This window comes from Equus quagga, chromosome 10 (genome assembly GCF_021613505.1).
Source record: "Equus quagga isolate Etosha38 chromosome 10, UCLA_HA_Equagga_1.0, whole genome shotgun sequence".
In the NCBI taxonomy this organism is placed as follows: domain Eukaryota; kingdom Metazoa; phylum Chordata; class Mammalia; order Perissodactyla; family Equidae; genus Equus; species Equus quagga.
Window position 1 is genome coordinate 107,313,415 of NC_060276.1, and position 26,916 is coordinate 107,340,330.

The 26,916-nt window shown below is 35.2% G+C and overlaps 1 protein-coding gene across 5 annotated transcripts in view; it reads left to right on the top strand.

Moving 5' to 3' along the window:
- The window catches only part of RPS6KA3 (ribosomal protein S6 kinase A3), a 111,883-nt gene that overhangs the window by 50,669 nt on the left and 34,298 nt on the right, over positions 1–26,916 (top strand). For all 5 annotated transcript variants that reach the window (XR_006890274.1, XM_046672838.1, XM_046672839.1 and 2 more), the window contains 8 exons: positions 6,949–7,065; positions 12,046–12,127; positions 19,621–19,701; positions 20,514–20,593; positions 21,189–21,295; positions 25,208–25,245; positions 25,448–25,590; positions 25,769–25,839. Coding sequence is in view for 4 of the 5 variants with exons in the window: in XM_046672838.1 (XP_046528794.1) it covers positions 6,949–7,065; positions 12,046–12,127; positions 19,621–19,701; positions 20,514–20,593; positions 21,189–21,295; positions 25,208–25,245; positions 25,448–25,590; positions 25,769–25,839 (719 nt within the window). In the remaining variant the exon portion in view is untranslated. The remainder of the gene's footprint in view (positions 1–6,948; positions 7,066–12,045; positions 12,128–19,620; positions 19,702–20,513; positions 20,594–21,188; positions 21,296–25,207; positions 25,246–25,447; positions 25,591–25,768; positions 25,840–26,916) is intronic.

Below are 26,916 nucleotides of genomic sequence, written 5' to 3' on the forward strand. Positions count from 1 at the left end.
TTCTGTGATGTCTAAAATGGCACTCTTTACAGAATTCCTAAAATTATATATATATATATATTTTTTTTTAAGATTTTATTATTTCCTTTTTCTCCCCAAAGCCCCCCGGTACATAGTTGTATATTCTTCGTTGTGGGTTCTTCTAGTTGTGGTATGTGGGACGCTGCCTCAGCGTGGTCTGATGAGCAGTGCCATGTCCGCGCCCAGGATTCGAACCAACGAAACACTGGGCTGCCTGCAGCAGAGCGCGCGAACTTAACCACTCGGCCACGGGGCCAGCCCCTAAAATTATATATTTTTTAACTGAACTAACCTTGTTTATCTGTCAGGGCTCATCCAACAGATATTTATCCAATAATAAATCTTTGAAACTGTAAGTAAATTCCTAGAGGGCAGATACTCTTTATCCTAGTATCTCTAACACCTAGGCCCATGATCTGTGTTACCTTCTAACGAAAAGGAATGGGCTTAAGAGACTATGTCATAGATCAGAATCATGTCCAGTAGGACCAGGCAATTGGGAAGAAGCAAAAGCACAAGAGCCACCTGAGGTTTAGTCCTCTCTTGGACCTGTTCTCTTCCTCCCTTCGCACTCTCTGATACAAACACTGGTCTCCATGTGTGCTCCCACACTGGCCTTTGCTCTGGCTTGTTCCTTTGCCCTGGCTTATTCCTTTACCTGGAATATTCTTCCCCCAGATGGTTGGCTCCCTCACCTCCTTTGGGTCTTTGCTCAAATAGTACCTTTTCAATAAAGCCTACCCTGCTGCCTTTATTTGAAATGGCAAATCCTCCTTTCCATCCCTGCACTTCTGATCCCTCTTACCCAACTTAGAATCTTTTTTTCCTCCGTATTTATCCTGTTCTAACATGAATTTACCTATTATTATTAGGTCTCTCCCCAAAACGGCAGAGATTTTGTTCTGTTTATTTATTATATATCTCAGGCACCTAGAAGAGTGCCTGGCATGTTTTAGATGCTCAATAAATAAATGTTTCAACGGATGAATGAATGAATTCCCATCCATAGCTTGAGAATATTGAATGCCTAGGAGGGGGTGGCAAATGTCTGAAAGTGGTGGGAGCATAGACGAATAATACAGGGCTGTGATGTAGACCAGCTGCCAGCCTCACAATTCTGCCTACAGTTAGACCTTTACTTACCAAATAAACATAGATTTTGTAAAAATAACAATATGGAATTTATTATAATTGTGTTTTAAATACACTAAGTTTTTTTGTGGTAATGAATGGACAGATATCCATGTGTCATTTTAAAATACAGTTGTGCCAGAGAATGTAAAAATATGTGAGCCTCACAGAATAATTATTATGGATATAATTTATATCTATGCTCCCCTTCATTGACAAAATTCTTTTTCCATAAAATTATAGTTGTTCACAGCATACGGGCAAAAACACAATTTTACAAACTACAAGCCATAGTTCTGTGTTTCCATGTGACAGATTTATTTCAGTAACAGGTGATTTAGTGACATAAGATAGGTTTGTCACATGCAAATGTCAATCTGTTCTTGGGTTATCAGTGCCTTCAGAAATTTGATATTCCTCTCTGCATCCATCTCGTTGGATTCTAGGTATGAGCTAGAAGAGCACATTGTGGCTTTCCTACCTGTTATCCAAGATTGTTTAAGTATTAGTAGTATGTCCTAGTTGAACCTCAGATTGATTTCTAAAATAGTCACACTCTCATAACTTGGAAAACTGGTGACATTAAGCACAATCTAGGCATCAGGCTACCAACCAAGAACATTTTGCCTGTTATGCTACTGTGACTTCGCCTATACGTAAAAGATAGAAAATAGTTTACTGATGTGACTATAAAAATTTAGGTCTTAGAAAATTTAAACCTGGAAGGAGCAGAAAATGTGTTGAGGATAAAACAGCAGCAAGTTTTTGGAACTTGGGCATAGACATTGATTTTTCCTCTCCACCACCAAGAAGATTTTCTGTACTCTCTGAGGCCTAATTTAGAAAAAGATTTTTAAAATTCTAATTTGCATCCTCAAAGAGGTTTGGAATGATTGCATCCATTTTGGGGAGAGAGGACCGGGAGAGGAAGAAGTTGCTATTCAAAAAAAAGAAACATTGAGAAAAGGAGCACTTAAATTTATTTAAAAATAAGATTTGCCAGAATAAAAAATTCAGTATGAGGTTGGAAAGATAAAGTCAAGAAAGTCTCTTAGAAAATAGAGACAGAAAATAGGAGAGAAAAAAGATAAGTAACATAAAAGATTCCGTTCCAGACATACAATATCCAACTAGTAAAGGAGTTGCAAAAAGAGAAACCCTAAAAATGGATGGAAGGAAATTATCAAAGAAATGTTAGAATTCCCCCAAAGAAGTTGAGTCTTTAATTATAAAGATTCACCAAGCATCTAGCATTCTGAAGGAAAGAAGACCCATATTTATCTCACTAGTGTGGAATTTCAGAAGTACAAGAACAGAGAAAATTCTTAAAGCTTCTGGAAAGAAAAACCAGGTCACCTACCAAAAAGTGTGTATCAGCTAGCATCACCCATCTCATCAGCAGCCCTGGCCGCTAGAATGCAATAGACCAGTGGCGTCAACATTCTGAGGCAAGATTGTTTTTATTCCAGAATTTGGTACCAAGCCAAACTATGCAAATATGAAGACAAAATAAAGACATTTTCAGATGTGTGAGGTTCAGAAAGTTTTCTTCCACATCACCTTTCTTAGGAAGTTACAAAGGAATAATCTAAGAAAGAGAGAGACATGGGAAATTGAAAATAATGGATTCAACCAGGAAAGCACTGAAGAGATATCCCGAGGTAATCGCTGTGTAGCAAAGCCAAGAGAACAATCAGTCCTGGTGGGAGGGTGAGAGAGGGCTCTCAGAGGAGTGGAAAATAGGGTTAAGGGCTAAGAAAAGATTAAGAATAAGGGTCAAATTAACCTCTCCCTCCCCCCCAGAATGATGGGGGGGCTGTTAGAAACAGGAAAAACTGCAAACTACAAGAAATTCATGGTTCAGATAGGAATCAAAATAAAATGTATCATGAATTTAAGCATTTGATCAAGTGGGTTTCTTTTTTTACGTTCCTGTGGGTTGTACTAAGTCATTGTTATGGGCTCATGTAAGAGGAGATTTAATATACTACCTAGCATGCATTTGAACAATATATTCTTGGGAAAATGTATAGGCTTTCAGCTTTTAGAATCAGGCCATGGAGACAGTATGAAGGATTTGGTTGTGAATACAAGAGAGACTATTAGTTTTCTTAATATTAATAGCCTTAAATTAATAAAAATGTAAAAATAAAGCTAGCAGCAAGTGGGAGAAAGTTTGAGAGAAAGAATATGGGCACTATTAGCCTCCCTTTACAAAGTGGAGAGTTAGGAGTCTATCTAAAACTGATAGAAAAGACAAGAGGTTTACGTAAAAGTAATGTAATTATCAAACAGTGCAGGGAGGAAGATGATGGAAGGAAGGGGTATAATATAAGTGAGACCCTCATCTTTCTTATTTTTAAATCAATAGACATTGTCTTAAAGTTGATAAACTAAGAAATTATCAAAGTGCAGAAAGAGCTAATTTTTTTAAAAGCCTAGGTGTAGGAATGAGAAGAGACTTACTTTTCATCATAAGCTATTCTGTCACTATTTGAGTTGTTACCCATGTGCATCTATTACTTTGATTATAGAAACAAAAAATTTAGGGAACAGGAAATAGCCCAAAGTGACAAAAGGCTATGTATAAAGGAATGTTGGGAGATAATATTGGAAAAGTAGGTTGAGGCCATATCGTAGAGGGCCTCAGATACTGAAGTGAAGCAGTGCTTTTAATGTGGGAAAACTTGGAGGAGTTTTTGAGCAATCTGGTCATCTGACTAGAGCTTTCTACTTTCAGAAAATGAATTTGTCAGGAAGATGAATTGGAGTGACAGTGGCAGAAAGGGGCATTATGAGTAACCAAGCTAGTTTCAGTTTTGTACAGGAAAGGTAATGAAAGATCATACCTGGATGATGCTATTGGAAATAGAGAAAGAAGAAACATATTCCCAATACCATGCTTGAGACATAGTAGGTCTTTCAGTATATGTTTATTGAGTGACGAGATCAAAGGGAGACTCTGCAGTTTTTAGTAACTTGTTTGACAAGAGAAGAAAGGAAGGGTAGTCATCAAAGATGAAATCTTTCTTGAATAGTAACTGATGTTTATTTTGAGATCCATGGCCTGATCGTAGCTCACACTATGAGGGTAAGACTTGATCCTGTATGCCTGCTACAGAATGCAAAATGTTTGTAATTAAGTGATCCTTCCCTGCCTGTGTTGTGCCTTTATTTGTGACAGACAGTTGTAGTAGGTATTTGCTATGAAATACAAGACAAAAAAATATTGCAGCCTAATAAATCACATACCACTTACCCAAGAAAGAAAAGTGGTAAAACATATGGAACGCAACAGAGTATAGTTCTTGACAGCCTCATGATTTAGGGGCATAAATGGCTATTAGATTCCAGTGAGGCTCTTGAGCAGATTAGTTTTTTCCGTAGGAAGCTAACTGGCGCATGCTGGAATCCGCTCCATGAAGTTGGCTGCATGAGTTCAAGTCTGTAATCTACTAGTCTTCAAAGTGTGATGTGACAGCACTTTAAGATACAGAAAGAGGAGAACCTCTTTGTAGTTTCATGTCCATGTAAAATGTATGTCATTTAGTAGTACAAAAAGTACATGTATATAATTTATAAGCCAATAAGTATGCAAATATTGGATATATGCTAAATTTTTATTTTTTACTGATAAAGATGTGCTACCAAAAGTTCAGAGACTGCTTCTCTAATCAATTTAACTAACTGACCTAAGAGATACAGACCAGTTACAAAGACCAGGGGAATAAGTCTGTATGTTCCCATTTTTGATCTTAGACAGGGAACCACCAGGAGCCTCTGACAGTCTGTGTGGTGTAATGGTAAGAGCCTTGTTTTAGAAGTCATCAGAAGTCAGAACACCTGGAATTGAGCCCTAAATCTGCCACTTACTGGCTTGTGATCTTTACTTAATCTCTTCAAACTTCAGACTGTAGAGTATTCAAACCATTTTGCCTTTAAAAGATCTGTCAAATTTCTAGTGGTAAATGGAGGAGTCCATAGAGAATTCTGAAATGTTTTTGCTTGCTCTGGGGTATACTTCACTCTATGTTATCATCAGCCCTCTCTAACATTGATAAGTAGTTGAAGATTTGTTGTGAAGCATGAATATAAGATAAAAGGTGAGAAAGCACCTAACCCAGGCTTGATACATGGTAGGTACTTAATAAATATTTGCAGAGTTTTAATCTAAATCCTACTTAATCAATCCCACATATACATGGTTCTTTGAAAGTTTTTTTTAAAAAAGAATTTGGTAATTTGCTTCCGGCCTTTCCTAATGTAGCTATGAAGGGCTATCACTCTCAAGCCCTGGAAACGTCTCGTTTGGAGAGAAGGAGTGCCCCGGAAGGGGGTAGAATCTTAGAGTCAGCTAATGCTTGATTCTACCCTAGTGCCTACTGCACACAATTGTTGTGAGAATTAAAGGAGATAGTGCATGTAAAATTACAAAATAAAGGACTAAACTATCTTAGAGGGTTGTTTTATTTTTGTTGCCAAAATTCCAAGAGAGTCCAAAATGATTAAACTGCCTCAGTAGTAAGACAATCTACAAACTATAGCCTCCGTTTTACGGAGTGAAATGGTGGGCCTGGATTTCTTTTTTGTGCTCTTACAGAAACTTTTTTTCTTTTACTACTCATTTTTGAAGGCTACCATGTTAGGATTCCCTGGTATATCTTTCTGAGAAATCTTTGTAATTCCCTGTATTGCCAGCATTCTGTTAGTGTCTCCGAAAATGTTAATTGGGCTCAAACATTTATATGGAATACAATGGTAGTAAAAATAATGAATTATTTATGTTTATATAATACATTTAGATTCTACTAATAGTCCTTATGCTCTAGAAAAAAATATAACATTATAAGCCAAAAAAAAAGAAAGAAAGAAAAGAGTCTTTGACAGGCTTATGTTTTCTGGTTTTACTGGGTTTTGTTTTATTGTTGTAGTTTTTGGCTGTAAGATATAGTACATGTCTTGATTAAATAAGGTGTACTTAATCTGCTGATCTCAGGATGAATAAGTAATTGAAATTCTATGTATATTTACATATATTTTCAACCTTTCTCTCTCTTCTAACACTTTCCCTCAGATATACTAGTGTCCACTATCTTTAAAACTCCTTCTCTTAACCCCAAGACCTTCCACAGTTCCATCATGCGAGATAGTCTTTTTTTTTTCCTGTGTCTAATCCTCCATCCAAATGTTGGATCTTTTTTGATTTTGTGTTTTAGGGTTATTCCTTTCTTCCCTCTCAGATCTCAGGTAGTCCTGGAAACAGAAAGTAACTTAGATATTTCAAACACAATAAACTTCAGCATACTAATTCAAACAGCCTTGCCGAGGGTAGAAATCTCCACGTTTACCCTGGAATATCTTTCAACCCCTCTCCCCAATAAACAGGGCTTTTTTATGTATAGCATTGGTTCTACCTAATACAACCACATGTCAGAGCACAGCAGATTACTCTGATCTATTTTCAGACTTCTTTACACCCTCTGCTCTCACCCATGAAACTGTTTATTCTATGTATCTCCAGTAGGAAGAATAAAGACTTGGAAATACTCAGTGGTAATCTTATGTAGAGGTTAAGTTGGCCTACATGGTAGGCTGGTATTATTCTGTCTCTGACATTTAACTTGAAAGTGTATTTACTTGGCATGTGTTTTCTGTTTACTTGGTGGGTCAGTAAAGGTGATTTGTGCATGTTAATTTGAGGATTTCTAATATGATACGCTAAATTTATATTGCTTGATTTATAGCTGGAGAAAGTAACTCCGACTCTGTTTTCTCCCCTTCTATTTGCATCAACAGGAAGAAGGCAGTATCAAAGAAATTGCAATCACACATCATGTAAAGGAAGGACACGAAAAGGCAGATCCTTCCCAATTTGAACTTTTAAAAGTATTAGGGCAGGGATCATTTGGAAAGGTAGGTCGTGAGTGTGTGCTTTTTAAAAAGTTGTTTTTTGGAATTCATGTGTATTTCATAGAGATGAGGAACAAAAATATTTTATGAAATACTACTGATCTCCCTACAAGCAGTGTTTTCTGTGTTTTTACATTTCTCACTAAGTGTGGGAAAATGAATAAAGTCACTCAAAAGTACGTTGGAAACTCTCGTAAATTGGCAATATTCACTTCATATTCATTTTATCTTCAAGACCATATGACCTTTCTAATTGCACTTCCTGAATCACAAAAAGTAAAAATCACAAAATATTCCCTTGATACACTGACCTCTTTTTGAGTCTTCATGTAGAATTGGAAGGTGATCTTGCAATACATTATAGCAGTGCATCCCAGTCTTGCCTCGAGTATCCCTAATTCCAGAAGGAAGTGAATGGGTGCTCCCAAGGAACTAGGGTGGGGGGTTGCCACTACAAGTATGGGGTTTGGGGGACTTACAGCTTGTCTTTAAAATGAATGCAAAGGTTTCATGCTATTCAATGATATCTGTGTTTTTGTTTTTTGTTTTTTTTGTGTGTGTGAGTGTGAGGATGTTTGGCCCTGAGCTAACATCTGTTGCCAATCTTCCTGTTTTTTTGCTTGAGGAAGATTGTTGCTGAACTAATATCTGTGCCAATATTTCTCTATTTTGTATGTGGGATGCCACCACAGCGTGGCTTGATGAGCAGTGTGTAGGTCCATGCCTGGGATCCAAACCCTCGAACCCCAGGCCGCCAAAGCAGAGCGTGCAAACTTAACCACTACACCACTGGGCCAGCCCCTCCATGTTTGTTTTTAATATCAAAAAATATTTCCCAAAGGCACCAACTAAACATTGCTCCAGAAGATGCAACATCTTTATGATTTTCCTTTGAGTATTCCTTGTCCCTCTGCTCTACACCTCTGGAGCCCATCCTGTACTCCATTTTGAGAAGTACAGCATTATCATTACTACTACTAGATCTGTCTAGTTCATTTCTCAGCAAGAGGAAGGTTCTAAGATTGCCTTCAACTTTCACATTTCAGTGCTTCCTTACCACCTCTCTGTAAGGAAACATTTGAAGATATCATGCTTTGCAAGCTTCAAAACAACATCAGTTTAGCTTTCTCGTGTATTTTAATAGGACTATTTAGCAGTTCTTGGCTAACACACGTAATTTGTTACAGCTGTTAACCTCTTTCAAACCAAAGTGATGCTTCTAATCCAAATGTAGATTAAGTAGCCAGCAGAACATGACAGCTTCAAATTTGGGCTCTAGGTCAGCCAGACTTCAATTTTCTTTTTCTTCTGCTTACTTGCTGTGTGTGCTTGAGCAAGTTACTTAAGCTCTTGGAGCCCCATTTTCTTCTTCTAGCCAGTCATTAAGTATTGAAATTCCTCAAAGTTCCATTCTGGGCTACCTTCTCCTCGCTCTATACTCTCTACTAATTATTTTCTCTATGCCCACTATCTTAATTACAACCCCCATACTGCTGACATAACAGATTTATATCTCCAATATAGATCGCACCTCCAAACTCTGAACTCTGTGTGCAGCTGTTTATTTTTTTCTCTTCACATATCTCAAAGGCAGTTTAAACTCAACATGTATAAGACCAAACTCATGATTTTCCCCTACCTCCTAAACCTGTCCTGTTTCATTTTTCTCTGTCACTGTGAATGGCATCCAGTTAAGCAAGCCAGAGACTTGGGAGGCATTCTTGACATATCCTTCTAGTCCCCACCCCACTCCCCCCACCAATCTGATCTGTCAGCAAGTTCTGTTGATTTAGTGAAGACTTTTCAAATGTGCCCATTCTCTCCTCTTCCATTGCCACTCCTCCAGGCTAGCCACTAACATTTCTCCCTGGCCTATTGAAAGAGGCTGTAACGGGAGCTTCCCAAAGTTATTCTTGCCTCAAGCCATTATTTACATGACAGCCAAGAGGAGCTAATCTTATACTCTACCCCCTTAACCCTTTAGTAGCTCCCTTTGCTTTTGGAATAAAGTCAAATTCTTAAGGTGGCCAAGGAGCCTCCTCAGTCTGGCCCCTAACTACCTCAGCAACATCACTTTATATACTTGTCACTACCTGTATTCTGGCCACATTGGCCTTCTTTTTTAGTCCTTAAGCACCAGGCTCCATCCTACTAGAAAGCCTTTGCACATGCAGTTCCCTCTGCCTAAAACACTCCACCCCACCCCCTACCCCTTCCTCATCTGGTTTGTTCCTCTCATGCCTATGATCTCAAAGAAGTCCTCCTCGCCATCCTGACTAGGTCATATTCCTCTATTTTACCCTCTCAGAACGTTATTATACCTCATCTTCACAGCACTCACCACAATTGCGGGTTTTCGATTACGTAACTGTTTATTGGCCGTCTCTCCCACTAGACTATATGTTCCATGAGTGCAAGGGCCATGCCTTGTACCATGTCTCAGCATTGAACCGGTAGCACAGTACCTAGCATCTAATTCTGGAGAGAATTAATGAATAAATAATGGTCCTGCCCTCATAGGGTAATAGTGAGCATTAAATGATATAAGGCCAAGCATATAATATCTGCCATGAAATTGTATTATCATGTAATGTATTATGGATAAACCCAAGTAGATGGGTTTATTTTTATACATTGGATTTTCAAGGAGCACAGTATTTAGTTTCCAGGAGTTAACATGCTTCTCCCTTTATTTCTTTAAAAGTAACTTAAATACTTTACTATAAATAGCAAACATTAAAAATAGGGCGTCTCCTTTCTTACTCATCCTAAAAAGCCAGTCTAAGCCAAGGAAACAGGGATGACCTGTCAGAGCCTAGAATAACTTCATGGGGGAGTTCGAAAGGTCAGAAACGCTCTGATGGGGGAAGATCCAATGGCATCTGGGACTGCTGCTGCTCCTGTTATGCTTGACTGGTGACCAGCCAGAGGGAGCGGATTAAGAGCACCCTGAGCAGGAGCACAGAACTGGGTGGCTGGCCCCGTTCTTGTCGCAATACCTCCACTGTGACGCTAGGCAAATTATTTAAGCTCTCTAAGCCTTAGCTTGGGCAGCTGTAAAATAGGCATTGCTTAGTAGGCCTGCCTCCCAAAATTATCGTGATGTTTTACAAATGCTTGTGAAGGTCCTTTGCAGACTAAGTAGTGCTGGAAAGTGTTAAGAAGGTGCTTTCAAAGAAGGGTGAAGAAAGTTTGAAATCTACAAGGAGAATTTTTCTCGTATAATGGCACAAAGAAGCTTGATTAGGGAATCTTAAGAATGAATAAATATCAGATAAATCCTGATTATCTTTACCTAATTAGAATTTGTTTCTAATTATTAATTATTTCAAAAATATTAATAACCTTTAACATTTGAACATCATTCCACCTTAGGAACCACCCTGATTAAGAATGCTTTTCTCGGGGCTGGCCCCATGGCCGAGTGGTTGAGTTCTCGCACTTGGCTTTGGAGGCCCGGGATTTCACCACTTCGGATCCTGGCGTGGACATGGCACCACTCGTCAGGCCATGCTGAGGCAGCGTCCCACATGCCACAACTGGAAGAACCCACAACTAAAAATGCACAACTATGTACCGGGGGGCTTTGGGGAGAAAAGGAAAAATAAAATCTAAAAAAAAAAAAGAATGCTTTTCTCTCCCTAGGTTGGCTCACTGCTAACTGGCTGAAGGGAACTAAAGGGTGGGGCATGGTGAAGGGGGGTGAGGGGCATGATTTGGGGGAGAGGAACATACCCTACATCAGGGTTTCTGAGCAAGTTACAGTGCCCTTCACTTGAGGTCATTGCCCATCGCCTTTAGCACGGTTTCTCTAACTGAGGAACTCTGCCTTGCCCTAGAATCAGTTGAATGAATCATTTTTTTATTTTGTGCTAAGCCTGGCATGCTAATGCTGATAATTGAGAATTGACCTTAAAGTTAATTCTTGATTGTAATTGTATGTCTTCTTCCCATCTGTGGCAGCTCAATAACACTGCTAGGAAATAATGGGTAGGAGAAAAAGAGTTGAAATTCAGGTCCATTTAGCAGGTCTGTTTAAAGGTTTGATGGAAAAGATCATGAAACTGATGGTCAAAATGAATAGAAGGGATTTATTGATAGTTTTGTATTAGCTATGTTATATAACATGACCGTGAATTATTTAGAGCAGGGTTTATTCGTTTTGCTTAAGTCTCACACTATATTTTGAAAGCAGCTAAAAGTATTCGGAAAATCAAGATGCTCAGTGACATACCTGGGAATTGTGTTCTTAATGTTTAGGTATGTGTGATAATTTGATTTTTAAAAGGTAGGGAGGTAGGGTTCCAACTTAAGTCACATTAAATATTTCTGAATAGGCTTCTTCGATGTAAGTGTTTTGAATTGTTCTGCCCTGCAGTGAGAAATTTTTTTTTCCTTTTTCTCCCCAAAGCCCCCCGGTACATAGTTGTATATTTTTAGTTTTGGGTCCCTCTAGTTGTGGCATGTGGGACGCCACCTCAGCATGACTTGCTGAGCGGTGCCATGTCCTCACCCAGGATCCAAACCGGTGAAACCCTGGGCCTCTGAAGCGGAGCGCGAGAACTTAACCACTTGGCCTCGGGGCTGGCCCCCAGCAGTGAGAAATTTATGTGCAGTTTTCATATATAGAAAAGACCATTTATCAATGAATAATTGTATCAACAGAAAATTGTGGTCAAGCAGACTCCTGTATAAATGGAATCAGAAGAATGTTTGTTATGCTTTAAACATGTTAGACTTTTCTCTAGTTGCGACATAGTTTAAAGTTTTTTGTTTCTGTCTTGTGCGTTACCTACTCTATAGGAATTGGCAAACAACAAAAAGAAAGAAAAAATTTATAATTGATACATTATAAGCAAAATAGTTGATCTAGGAGGTATCAGAATCTTTCTAATAATAAACTATATTATAGTAGGGTCTTATTTTAACAATGGCATAGTTTGTGATACTTCATAAAACTTATTTTCTCTTATTTAAATACAGGTTTTCTTAGTCAAAAAAATCTCAGGCTCTGATGCTAGACAGCTTTATGCCATGAAAGTATTGAAGAAGGCCACATTGAAAGGTAAGTGCTGCTGCTATTTGTAATGTTCGTGTCGTATAAACAAACTGAAAAGTCTCAAAAGATCTCATGTGACTCCTAGGCCAGTTACTTACATTCTGAATCTGTTCCTGTTACTGTCTTCAAATTTAGCCTTTCTTTTAGTGAATTTCTCCTACTGAGCTAGGAATCATATGACTAGTGAGAATGGGAGTGGCCATGTTATAAAAGAAGTATTATACAGTCATCTTGAGCTTTAGGCAAGTGGAAGTTTAGAAGATTAAAATTGGGTTTGAGTCATCTTCAAATTAATATAATTATTTTAATGTTTTGAAAACTTACTGATTGACTGGATGCAAAATAGCTTTTATTCTAAGGACTTTATCATCTTGACTTCTGGTTTCCAAATAAGTTTTTATTCCAAGCCTCTGATTTTGAAAAATCTAATGTAGGACTTGGCTCTTACAGGTAAACAGTCATTTAGAAGAAATTGTACATAGATTTTAAAATACCTAAATCTTCCTTTTATTTAGTAGTACTAGTTATTTTACCACATAACCTCTGGTTGTTTTATGTATTGATTCCTAGCATCATTTTTTCCTCTTCAATTTACCTGTAATTTCTAAAGCTTTTGAAATATCCTGGATGGAATATTTTTGATGATCGTTTATTATTTCTGATGTTACTCTTCCCAGTTAGTCGCCCACCATGGGTATTTTCATCATTCCAAGAAATTTCACCTTCCTCTATAAACACCATCCTGTGCTTTGTTCTCTTGCTCCCTTCCTGAATGTATTTTCTTTCCTATCCAGTCTCTACCTCCTTGCACATTACTTACTTGATTCTTGCTAGGACCAGGGAATTAAATTATATCCTCAGTGCTCTACTTTATATCACTACTTTATAACTTTATACTCATGAATCCCATGTTATAAAACCTCATAGATGGAACTTACATAAGACAGTTTGTTTGCATAGGCAACAAAAATAGTTTGTTTTCATATATTTAACAGGATTTGTATTGTGCATACTATATGTAAACTATGAAGCTCTGAGAAACCTAAAAGATAGCAGGAAAGGAAATAAATGCTGAATTGCTTTTAGAGAAGGACAACTGTTGTTAAGAATCTCAGTATTCCTCTAGCCATCCAATTACCTCCATATCCTCAAGATTCCAGTTTCATTTTCCTTGAAATATTCAGAATTTCATTTGAAAAGCATACGCCTCAAAGACTATTCTAAAAAAGAAGACTAATGAGAGAGGAACAAGCTCTATCAGGTTTAAGGCTTATTTAAAGCAGTAAGAATTCAGTGTGTTATTGGGAGAATAGTATAAACATATAAATCAGTGGAACAAAACAGTACAAATTATTATATATTAAATTTTAATGTATTACAAAAATATTGAGTACTTGCTGTGCAAAGCAGGTAATATAGTTCAATGAGAAATTAAATAATGATTTCATAAATTTTGTTTGAAATACTCCTGAGCAACCTGGAAAAAAATTAGTCTTCTCTTAAACCCAAGCCATGATAAACAGCAATCTAACTGAATTTTACAACTTAACACATCTAGGAATGTTGTGAATCACATCTTGTAAAGAGATATTGAGCATATTACAAAGAAATTGACAAAATGAAAAATTTTAGCCTTTTATACAATGAAAAATAGTATAAATAGAAAATCAGAAAGTTATTTTCCTCAAATATTACAGAATATTAGTATAAGGAGTTGATTAAAGGGTTCGTACTGGCCAAATCTAGGACAATTTGAACATTACAATATTATGTAATGATAGTGATAGATTACAACCCATGAATAAAATAAGAATCCTTGAGTTAATCCATAAATTAATTAATGGGGAACAAAGGAAAGCTCTCCCTTACAGTAGAATTCCAACTAATAAATGCAAAAAGAATGATTGAGTTAGGAGTTGCTAAGAAATAACATTACAACCTCCACCTAAAGGATTTCAGAATAATTTTGTACTAGGGGTTAAAAGAAATAATCTTTGGGAAAATGTTCTGTTTTGCTGATAAATAAATGCATATAAAATAATGAGTTATTTCATGTGATGGTAATATAAATTGGAAAGCAGTTTTGCAATAAGTACAAAGAGCCATTATTGCTGCTAAATTAACCTGAGGAAATAATCTCAAAGAAGGAGTTCATGTGCTTGAAAATTCTCATTAGAACATTATTTATAATATCAAGAATTTAGAAATCACGTAAATATTGAAAAATAGAGGGATGTTTAGAAAATTATGATATACCATTTAATAGGGTGTTATTTAAATGAAATATTTAAAATATCAGAAAAATGAACTCAATGAAAATATGTAAATGAACAATTATGACAAATTTGGCTACCACAAGTGTGTAAAATTATATAGATATAAACTATAGAAGAGACTACAGAAAAGTGAAAATATTTGATGTATTGGAATTGTAGGCTGCTAGATAATTCTTAATGTGGTCTTAAATTTAATTTTTATTTTTATCAAATTATATGTGTATAGAGTCTTATAAAATAGCAGTGCTTTACCTACCCTCCTCCCTATCCCAGTTCTTGACCCCCAGAGACAATGACTTTCATCCCTTTAGCTGCTGCTTCTACCATTTACCTCCACATTCCATACTCTTATGTTGCAATACTTTTATTATTTTCATTTGGAGACATAATCTATTGATTTCCTAACATGGAACATTAGGATTTACTTCTCTTATACTACCCCCACACGCGATTTTCCTTTTTATGTCCTCCCAGTAATGTTTTCGTTATTACAGCTTTATAAAAATTGTTCCTAGCTGAGCCAAATAGTATACTGGAGTCACATTTCCTTCACATCTTTGCCGTGTTAGATCTCCTTTCCTAAATTCTTCGTCTACCTTTTTCTCAGTTTACTTTCTAGTTTTGGTGCAACACATCTTCTAGTAGCTACCTCAGAAGGAGCAAATGGATGGTAAATTTTTTGTGACCTTACATGTCTAAAAATGCCTTTATTCTACCCCCTCACTTAATTTATAATTTGGCTGGGCATAAAATTCTAGGTCAGAAATAATTTTCCCTCAGATATTTGAAGGCGTTGTTCCCATTGTCTTCCAGTTTCCTGTGTTCCAATTATGAAGTTTATTGCCATTCTGATTCCCAGTCCTTTGTGTGTAAGCTGCTTTTCCTCTTTGGAAGTCTATAGAATCTAGTCTTTATCTCTGGTGTTCTGAAATTTGTATAGTGGTATTTCTTTAGTATTGGTTTTTAAAATTCGTTATACCAGATTTGGAGTGGTCTCTTTCAATCTAGAAAGTCATTTCTTCAGTTTTGGGAAAGTAGTTTGTCATTTCTTCTCCATTTTGTAACTGCTACTCTGTGAATATGTTGGACCTCCTGGATTGTTCCTTAATTTTTATTTTTTCCCTCCTATTTTCTATTTTTGTCTTTTTTTTCTATTTTCTAGGAAATTTTATCAACTATCTTCCAACTCTTCTATTGACCTTTTTGTTTCTACCATCATTTTTAATTTCCTGGATTTTCCTTGTTCTCTAATTATTCCATTTTTTTAAAGCTTTTTATTATGGAAAGTGTCAAACATTTACAGAAAGAAACAGAATATAGAGAACCTCCATATACCAGTCTCTCTGCTTCAACAAGTCTCAACCCATGATCACTCTCTTTTCATCTATGTTCTCACCTTCCCCTCTTTTGATATTTTTAAGCAAATTCTAGACATTGTATAATTTCTTCCATAAATATTTTAGTGTGTATCTCTAAAAGATAAAGACTCTTAAAAGAAATAGTACAAGTCTTTCATTATACCTAAAAAATTAATATACAGGGGCTGGCCCCATGGCCAAGTGGTTAAAAAATTCCACATGCTCCACTTCGGTGGCCCGGGTTCATGGGTTTGGATCACAGCCGCAGACCTGCTCCACTCATCAGCCATGCTGTGGAGGCATCTCGTATACAAAAGAGCGGAACACTGGCACAAATGTTAGCTCCGGGCTGATCTTCTTCAAGCTAAAAAAAGAAGATCAGCAACAGATGTTAGCTCATGGTGAATCCTTGTCACCAAAAAAAAAAGAATTAATATACAGATATTTAATCAGTGTTCAATTTTCCAGTTGTCCCTGTTGTTATAGTTCATTTTTCCTTTTGCAATTTGTTTGAATTGGGATCCATATAAGGTCTATATTTAGCAATTGGTTGATATCTCTTTAGTCTTTTAATCCATGAGCTCTGTCTCCATTTCTTTCTTTTTCTTTGTGGTTTATTTGTTGAAGATTCTGGTTCCTTCCTCCCTACCCCTTTTAAAGCTGCTTGTTTCATGGGTGCCATATGGTCTTTGCTCTCTCAGTAGATATAAATTACAAGGTTGATTTTTGTTTTAAGTTTTCTTCTGTTGTTGGTATTGTCTCTTTCCCTTTATTCCTTTTTTTCTGTTGATTTTGATAGCTGTTTTTCACATTTAGAGCCTTTCCTCAAATGTGTGGGGATCCTTTGCTATCTTTTCCTTGCTTAAGAGCGAGGTACCAAAAAGCTAATTGGAAGGAGTCCTATGGCAAGAATTTGCTTATTGCTCATTGACTTCCTTCCCTTAGGCTTAGATTTTAGCTTTCTCTGATCTGCTCTGTAAGTTACCACTTACTCATCTCTGCTTCCTCACCTGTTCTTTGTCCTTGTAAGTTTATGCATAATTTTTTCCATCATTGTAATTTCAATGGAGTTTTGGAAGAAAATAGAAAGTAAAACATCCATGTTTAACCAGAAGTCTCTTTCCATTTTAAAGATCCTATTAATACAACAAATGGAGTCAAATAGAAGTCAGTAGCGTTAGGTTAAGTTTATGGGGATTTTTGTCCTAATAAAGTAGTCTGCGGGCTTAGAAGGTTTTGTAAACCATTGCTTAAAAAGGCATCTTAATACATAATCCTAGAAACATAAACAGCATTTCTTCTTTTTCATTCTGATGTTCAAGTCAAGGAAGGTTTAAAATCTAATAACTACTATATAAGAAAAATTATTTCAGAGGAATGTAGTTGCTTTGCCAGCATGAGTCAGTATTAACAAATTCTATTTTAGGATTTAGAGTTTAACCAATATAAAACATACCTTCTTCTGAACCAGTGTATCCTAATCAAAATTCCTGATTGTAGAATGATTTACATTTGTCACAAGGTATTTACATAAGTAAAAGAAACCAGATTAGAATTATCATAATTCTACCTCAGACAAAATGAAGAAATTGCTCAGTGAGTGACTCTCACTGCTTATTTTCAACTAAACAAGGTCTCATCAGTGTTACATATGAGGAAATTATCTTACAAGATAATCAGAAAGGAAATCATTGTGTTCTAGCCTCTCATTTTATAGAAAAGGGAGCAGGAAGTCCCTGAGCAGTGAAAGGATTTGACCAAGGTAACTCATCTAATTATTAGCGTAGCCACTAAACTATAGCTCTTGACTCCTAAATAATTCTTATTTTCATTGTGGTAGAATAATAGAAGAGGGATATGCAGTAAATATAGTGATGGATATTTTTGGTGCTTACTGAGCAGAGGAGTGATTTTAAATGATAAGCTTTGTAGACATTGTATAATTATTGAAAAAGGTAAAAATTTGGAATCCAGCTTTAAAGTAATAGGAACCTAATCCAAGATTGTATAGGTAGCAGTGGAAAAAGAGTGGATTTGGGCTAGACTGGAACAGAATTATCAGCAGGCCTAGGTGATGAACTTCATTCATATAAATAATAGAAAGGGCCTGTTGGATATAAGACACCGGAGTTGTAGTGATAGGACAAGATAATGAAATCAGAGACTGATACTGAATTTGGTACACCAGCTAGACAAGTCAGTTAAAAAGACAGAGCTGCATAAATATCAGGAGCAATCAATTCCTATTCCTGGTTTGCCCATTTTCAGTCACTGGCACCAAAATCTCCCAGTTGGAGGTGGAAAACTGGTAAAATGGGAAACATACGATTTATTTTAGCTGCTTTGTTTATTTTTCCCAGAGGTCTTATTTCTGTATTTTAAATATCTCTGGTCACCTTCAATTGTAGAGAAAACCAACTCATCTTTCCCTCTGTCGCTACCCTCCCTCCCAGAAAGGACTCTTTTTCCCATTCTTTCTATTTAATCTTTGGCACAGCCATTCAGCCACTCTGGCCTGAAAAATAGAAGTCATCTATTATCTATCCTTTATGCAATAGAAAAAAAAATAAAAACTTTAATGATCATTTCACCACTGAAATCCATTGAGATACCAACACAATCAGAGTACTTATCAGAATGTATTCTAATCATTTATTTACCTGTTTGTCATTCCCGCCAGATTATGAGCTTCTTGAAGATTATTTTATTTTTATTTGTATCTCACAGTGCATGACACATAGGATTTGCTCAGGAAATGTTTGCTTGGTAAAAGAGAGCTTTGCCTACAGGGTCAAATGTAAATTTATACTGACATTCCAAATTGTCAAGAATCTGGATCCTCCCTACTTCACCTCCCCAGTTTCCACATTGATTTGGTTCCTTCCTGTTCATCATACATGCCTACATATCCTTGCTTGGACTGGTGTTTCATATCTGGACTTTTCTTCTCCAGGCCTGATCCTTCCCATTCATCTGAATTCCACTCTAAATGTCCCTAACCCCATACCTCTTCCCTCTGGCCTTACCATGCAAGTAAAACTGATCTTTCTCTTCTCTGAATTCCTGTACTACTTATTGCTAGTAATAAATCATTTTATCCATTTATCATATTCGTGATGCTATAGCTACCATTTAATTAAATGTCTCTTACATACCAGGCTCTGGGATATGCAACCTTATCTCACATGGTCACACAGTCCCCAAAGGTACAGTGGTGTTACCCCATTTTATAGATGAGAAGTAACTGAGGCTCAGAGATTCTAAATAAGTAACTTGCTCAAGATTACACAGATGTGAATCCAGATCTTTCTTACTCCAGAAAGCCTTTGCCCTTTCAGCTGCCCGTGGTATTTCCTCTCCCACTTCCCTCTCCCTCAAAATAGGCCTTTTTTGTTGTATCCATCTTTTACTTTATCTGCCACATTTTATAAATGCTTAATGAATATTTGTTGAATTGAGTTAATAGAGGTGGTAGGGGTATTGAAACCTATTCCATTTTTTTGTTTTAACACTTCATTGGTATGCCTTGTTTTTAAAAAGTTATTTTTTTGGCCATTTTTAATAACTTTAATTAAAATACTTGTAAATTTGATGTTAAAGCCAATATCCAATATGTTCTCTGTATTTTCTTTAGCTTAAAGCACAGATTTTATAAATATATACAGTGTCTTGTTATAATTTAGTGAAAAATATAGTTATTAATTTTGAAAATTCAAGAGTAATAGTTTTATTTATATGTATAGTTTTATTTATATGCTTATATGTATAAGCAAAATTTTATTTAAAATAGGCACCAAAGAGATTTTGTTTTAAAGATTGTCTCTGAAAACTATTGCAATGTAGCCAAATGTGCAATATTTTATAGTTCGAGACCGTGTTCGGACAAAAATGGAGCGTGATATCTTGGTAGAAGTTAATCATCCTTTTATTGTCAAGTTGCATTATGGTAAGTTATGTACCACCTCATCTCTTCACCTCATTCCCCACTCCCTGTGTGCATTCAGATATATATAAGTATTTATTTGTGTATATTTATATGTGTTTAGCAGACACATACAGTAAAGTCATGGAAATTAAACCGTTACTCCTTAGACAAACTTTAGAAGCTTTTATTGCATTTAGCTTATACTTCTTTTAAGCAGTATAGTTTCTGAGCGGTAGCCAGAGGAACAGGTAATAATAATCAGCTTTTTACTATAATAATTAATAATAGTGTACCAGCATTTTATAGTCCATTTCTGTTAGCCCAACTTATAAAGCAAGAAAGATCCCTAATGTCAGTGTCCTTAAACTTTTATTGCCTTTCTTTTCTCCGAAGGCATATATGCTTTTTCTCAGTGGGTAAAGGTGTGGTGATTCTTATTATGTATAACTAAAGCTTAACCAATCCACATTTTTTCTCTAGTTAAGTGACGTGGTTTTTGTATTTTTGTTTTATGGTTAAGTAAGTCTTTTTCTGTTAGGGATTTTTCTTATTGACCACATGTTTTAGAACTACTGTATTCCTGAAAGACTGTTGCCTGAAGAAAATCTAACAAATGTTCTGGTGCTTCCATAATAAGAAACACTGTATTTAATATTTCTACGTGGAAACTAAGAGAAATCAGTGGTTATCTTCTAAATAAAAATCAGTTTAGATCTATGACATAATCATTAATTTGCTAAAAATAATATTAATTTGTAAATGAGTTGACCTAATGTAAGCTTAAAACAATAAACTGTGATGGATTAAACGGAAATTTTCATTTCTTCATTCAGCTTTTCAAACTGAAGGGAAGTTGTATCTTATTTTGGATTTTCTCAGGGGAGGAGATTTGTTTACACGCTTATCCAAAGAGGTATATAATTAATCTCTATTTTTAATCTATTTATACACATCCTGTTTCAACTAAAGCTTTGTTATATTTCAATATTATGCTTATTGTATTTTCTCTACTGGCATTAGATTCTTACATTGAAGAATCAGACCCAAAAAGAGTTCTTTTCCTGCCTTTTGAGTTTATTCTGAAAGTAGGACTTGATAAACTATCTTTGTCTTTTGTCCTGCTTCTTTTGGTTATAGTTTTTTCAGAAGCTTAATATATCAATAAGATATCCTTGAACAATTAGTAGTGGAAATTCAGCATGCATTTTAAAGATCACTTTTCATTTCTAAGATTTTGTGAGGCAACAATGGCACAAACTGAATATAGTTGTTACCTAACTAAATGTAAAATTATTTTCCCCACAGTGCATATTTAGCATTTAGTAAGTGATTAGTTGACTAGTTGGTTCATTTTTGCAAATTCCTTTCATAAGTAGATTGTGGCTAAACCTACGTGTAGTTAGCATATTTATAATTTTTTGAATATTTAAGCTCTAGGGTAGAACTTTAAATAAAAATCATAGACACAAAAAGAAAATAAAAACAGAAAAATTATTATTTTATTTTAGGTGATGTTCACAGAAGAAGATGTCAAATTCTACTTGGCTGAACTTGCACTTGCTTTAGACCATCTACATAGCCTGGGAATAATCTATAGAGACTTAAAACCAGAAAAGTAAGGAATCTTGCTACTAAGTTGAATACAATGTAATATAATTATTTAGGAGGTAATAAAAATAAAATTACTTCATAGAACTACCATGAGCATTGCATGAGAGTGCCTGTGCTTCACATTTCTGCTAATACTGTGTATTCTCATACTTTTTAAATACCTGTTCATCAAAATCTCTGTTAATGTTATCTTGCTTTCATTTGCATTCTTTGATTTTTAATGAGGTTGAAATCTATATTCATATGTTTATTGGCAATTTGTATTTTTGTGTGATTTTTCTGTTTATGACCTTTGCTCATTTTTCTTTGAAATGTTCTTATTTCCCATTGATTTGTAAGAGATTGTCACAAAATTAAAAATTTAATCATTTGACATATATTGCAAATACATTTTTCTAGTTTATCTTTTAATTTTAACTTTATTTATGTTATTTTAACCTACACAAGTATTTTTTTCTTAGTCGGACCTACCAATCTTTTCTTTTGTGATTTCTTCCATGACTTTTATTCTTAGAAAGGTTTCCAATCCCCTGATCAGATATTTTTCTTCTAATTTTCGGGTTCCTTTCATTACTTTTAACTTCATCTAGAAATTTTTTGGCATGAGGGATGGCATAATTTATTAAATAGAGCTAATTTTCTCTAAATACCATTTATTGAATATTTTCTTCTCCACATGATTTCATATTTTAAGTGTGAGTTGAGCAAATTTCCCATTGCTTTTATAGTAGCAGTTATCAAGAATCTAATATTATTTAAATTGTACACACTTCTGTGTTTTAATTTGTTAGTGTTTACTATCTACCACTTTGAATAAGAAAGGGTTTTTGCCCTTTTTTAAGGATATAAACAAGAGCCTACTCAGCTGCAAAACAGAACAAAATCATTCCATTTGGAATAACATGGATGGACCTTGAGGGAATTATGTTAAGTGAAATAAGCCAGCTAGAGAAGGATAATCTGTGTATGACTCCACTCATATGAGGAATTTAAAAATGTGGACTAAGAACAGTTTAGTGGCTACCAGGGGAAAGGTGGGGTGGGGGGTGGGCACAAAGGGTGAAGTGGTGCACCTACAACACGAATGACAAACATTAATGTACAACTGAAATTTCACAAGATTGTAACCTATCATTAACTCAATAAAAAAAAGTTTTTTAAACAGCTTTATTGAGATGTAATTCACATACTATACTGTCTATCCTTTTACAGTGTACAATTCAGTGATTTTTAGTATACTCACAGATATGTTGTACAACCATCATCTTTATCAAGAATTTGGATATGACTTACATTAAAATGTTATAGGAAAATTTTATATTATAGATTACAGCAGGAAACAGAGGAAATGCTCCTTTGGAATCTTGTTAAGTGATTGTTTAGAAATTGTTATACTTCCACATTTTACATTTGTTTTCCATATATTTTGTTTTTAAATAAATTTCATATGGTTCGGTTTTTATTCCCCAGATAATTGCTGAGTTTTTCTCATCATTTTCCCAATTTCTAACTATCATGACATAAAATATAATTCCTGGTGAGAATAAATATTCAAGCATATAGTCCTTAGAAGGAAAAAATTACTACAAACATAAGATTAAACATTCATAATAAAAATATGTTAGTGTTTTATATCATTTAACTGAATGTATTTATTGTAGACCATTGTATTGGCATTGGTCATAAGATTATATATAAAGCATGGGCCCTGTCTCAAAGGTCAAATAAGATCAAATGTAGGTAAGATTACTTATAGTGAGATCTTTCACGTAGATGTCTATGATGCTGTTAAATTGAAATAACGTTTAATTGGTAAGTGATCCAAGTAAATACCATCATATAGAGACTTGCAGAAACTTAAATTTTTAGGCCAATTGTTTTATGCACTCTAAGGGGTTTTCCAGATTCTTTTAAACTAGAACTCTGTTATAATAAGTATGGCTAAAAATAATTAGTAGTAGCTGAAAGGGAACTTTGCTTATTGAAAGTAATACAGATGACTTTTTCTTTCAAAGATAAAGGATAAGCATGGTTATCTTAAAATTACGTTTGCTATAGAAGGCATAAGTAATGCCATTGTAGCCGTGTTTTCTTTTTTCCTCAAAATTACCAAGAATGACTTAAGGTTTGTTTTGTTTTGTTTTTAGAACTGTCTTTCACGTGTTTATTAGACAGAAGGGAGAATGATTTCCACCATACGTAATAATTCCCTTTATATTCCCTAAATCTGTTGGTCTGCTTCTTAATCAAGCGGTCTGCTTCTTAATCAAGCATAATCAAGATGAGTATTTTTTTCATAACCAGTCCCTTGTTATGAAAGAGACTTGAAAAATAGGTCCCTACTGAATTACCCTCAGTGGTAAACTTTATTGTAATCATAGTTGAATTGATGACATAGGAAGGTTCGTAGCATTTTTGACATAGTAAAATTTTATCATAACAAAACTTGGCTTGTACTTTTTTTAGTTAGAGTTGAAAGAAGTGCCTATATTATGGAATAGCTTTGAATATAAGAGAAGCAGATGATTACTTGACCTTTCAAGTCAGTATACTAAAATACCTATCCAGAAATACAATTACTGGCTTACAACTTAGTACTTAGCCCTTTCCATAACTCCTTAATCAATGACATTACTCTCCACTCAAGTATCTGCTAAAGCCAGAAACCTGAGTGTCTTCATTTGTTGTTCTTCATCGTGACCCGTATTTAAGAGCTCACTAAATACCTTTTATTTTTCCCTATAAATTGTTTCCTAAAATTGCAGATCTGATTATTTCTACCCTCTATGCATGTAAAACTTTTCTGGTCTTCAGTGCCCTTGAGAAGCAGCCCAAACTATTTGGAATGCCTTATTGCCCTTTGTAGACTGGCCCCATTCATTCAACATACATTTCTTATTTTTCTGTGCTCTTCCAGGCACTGAGCTACAAGATGAATAAGGTCAAACACTCTAGGAGCTCACAGTTTACTGAGAAAGAGAGAAAACACTGGAGAATGTATACAGTGAAGGGATGGGTCAATGAAAAACAAGGAGTGTGAGCAAGGTTTGTTGACGAGAAGAGGATTGTGTAGGTTGTGTCAGAAAGAAAGCTAGGAAAGGGGCCAACCCAGTGGCATAGTGGTTAAGTTCACGTGCTCTGCTTTGGTGGCCCAGGGTTCACAGGTTCAGATCCTGGGCACGGACGTAGCACCGTTCATCAAGCCATGATGTGGCAGCATCCCACATAAAATAGAGGAAGATTGGCGCAGATGTTGTGAGCTCAGTGCCAATCTTCTCCACACACACACACACACACATCCTACAACCATTTGCAGTCACTAAATAGAGTCTTAGTTCAGTCCCCCTAAATGGTCACATCTTCAAGTTGGACTGAAAGTTGAGCCTTCTCTCTGTGGCCTGCTTGGGTATGTGCAGGTCTGTATGAAGCCTGTGTCAGGGAGGGAGCATATCTGGCTTCTGAAAAAAAAAAAAAAAGAAAAAATGCTAAGAAAGAATGATTTAGTCAGATGCCTTAAGAATGACCAAGAGAATCACAACTCTAACACATTTGACTTAAATATGTAGACCATCTGTCTGTTGTGCAAGCACTAGAGAGTTTAGTTAGCCCACCTCTGCAGACAGGCATTAGAAAGAGCAACTTAGAAGAGTATGGGTTTTAGTTCTTTTCTTCATAGTTTTCAAATGCCCCTGGCTCGTTAATACAAGTTTATAAGGCTTTGCCTTTGGGATTTGTTATATATGTGTCCAAAAAATAATTTTTTTCATCTTTTACCTTTGCCTTCTTATTCACAGTCTAAAACAATATTTTAGAATGAATGTGGTGATCTGATGCTTAACAAAGTAATTTCAGTTTTTAGCTTCTATAAATCTCTACTTAGTGTTTGAAAAGATTTTCTGACTTTGTTTTCTTTCAGCATACTTCTTGATGAAGAAGGTCACATCAAGTTAACAGGTAAAAATCCTCATTTTATTAAAATATTCTCTCCTATGCTATATAATTTCCTTTAAGGTTGATCATGGTACAAATATTGAGTAACGATTGTGTTAAAAACTTAGATTATAATTTTTTATTAATTAACTATTGGAACTCAAAGTTTAAATTTTGTGTGCAAATTATTGTAGGATATTTATGAATTCGATATTTATTTTGGCAGATTTTGGCCTAAGTAAAGAGTCTATTGACCATGAGAAGAAGGCATATTCTTTTTGTGGAACTGTGGAATATATGGCTCCAGAGGTAGTTAATCGTCGAGGTCATACTCAGAGTGCAGACTGGTGGTCTTTTGGTGTATTAATGGTAAGGTTTGGGGCATTTCTTTGAGAAGTTCAGTAATGAATATTGTAGAAATATAAATCACTTGTTTTATTATATAGCAATTTTAGATGATTTGGTTGTAATTAAAATGATGCTTTTTTACCTTCTGGCCTTGAGATTTTATACTTATTGACTAATACCTCTGATTGCCTTTTTGCAGTTTGAGATGCTCACTGGTACACTACCTTTCCAAGGAAAAGATCGAAAGGAAACAATGACTATGATTCTTAAGTAAGTAGTCCCTAGTGGATATGTTTTGATGAGATTTTTTAAAAAATCTTCAAACTAAAAAATGAGATTTTAGACCATTGGCTATAGTACAAGAAGTAACTAAGAAATTCATTGATACAACATCAATATTATGTGGTTTAAATACGAACAAACCCCATAGATTTAGAGTATTCATATTCATCTTAATGGTGAAATATTGAAAGCTTTACCTTTGAGATTTGGAATATGACAAGGATGCCCATTATTCCACTTCTCTTCGCATTGTCATGGAGGTACTAGCAAGTACAGTAAGGCAAGTAAAAGAAGTAAAGTTTAAGGTTTAAAAAGAAGAAATAAAATTGTCATTATTTAAATAACATGAATATGTCCATAAAAAATCCATATCTTCATATAAATTCTTGGACTTAATAAGAGTTTAGCAAAGTTGCTGGATAAAAGGTCAATAAATAAAATCTATTTCATGTCTGTGTATTAGCAAAAGAAAATGGAATTTTTGAAAAAGACACTGTTTACAATAGTATAAAAGATATCAAATGCCTAAGGATAAACCTAGCAAAAGTTATTCAAGAACTCTATGCAGAAAACTAGAAAATTTTATTTAAAGAAATTTAAAAAGATCATAATAACCTGGAAGGTTGTATTGTATTCACATTATGACAGACCCAGTTTTGTAAAGATGTGGGTTCTCTAGATCAACGTTATTGAATAAAATATAGTGTGAGCCACATATGTAATTTTAAACTTTTTAGTAGCAACATTAAAAAAGTTTAAAAAACACCCACAAAATTAATTGTAATATATTTTATTTAACCAAATATATCCAAGATGTTATCATTTCAACATGTATTCAAAAATAAAAAGTGATTAATGAGATATACATTATTTTTTTCATGCTTATTTGAAAGTCACTGTGCATTTTACACTTAGAATTTGGGCTAGCCACATTTCAAGTGCTCAGTGCCTGTATGTGGCTAGTGCCTGCCATATTGGACAGCATAACTATAGTTTCAGTGCAAATCAAATTTAAATCCTAACAAGTTTTTTCTGTGGAGCTTGATAAACTTATTCCAGTATGAT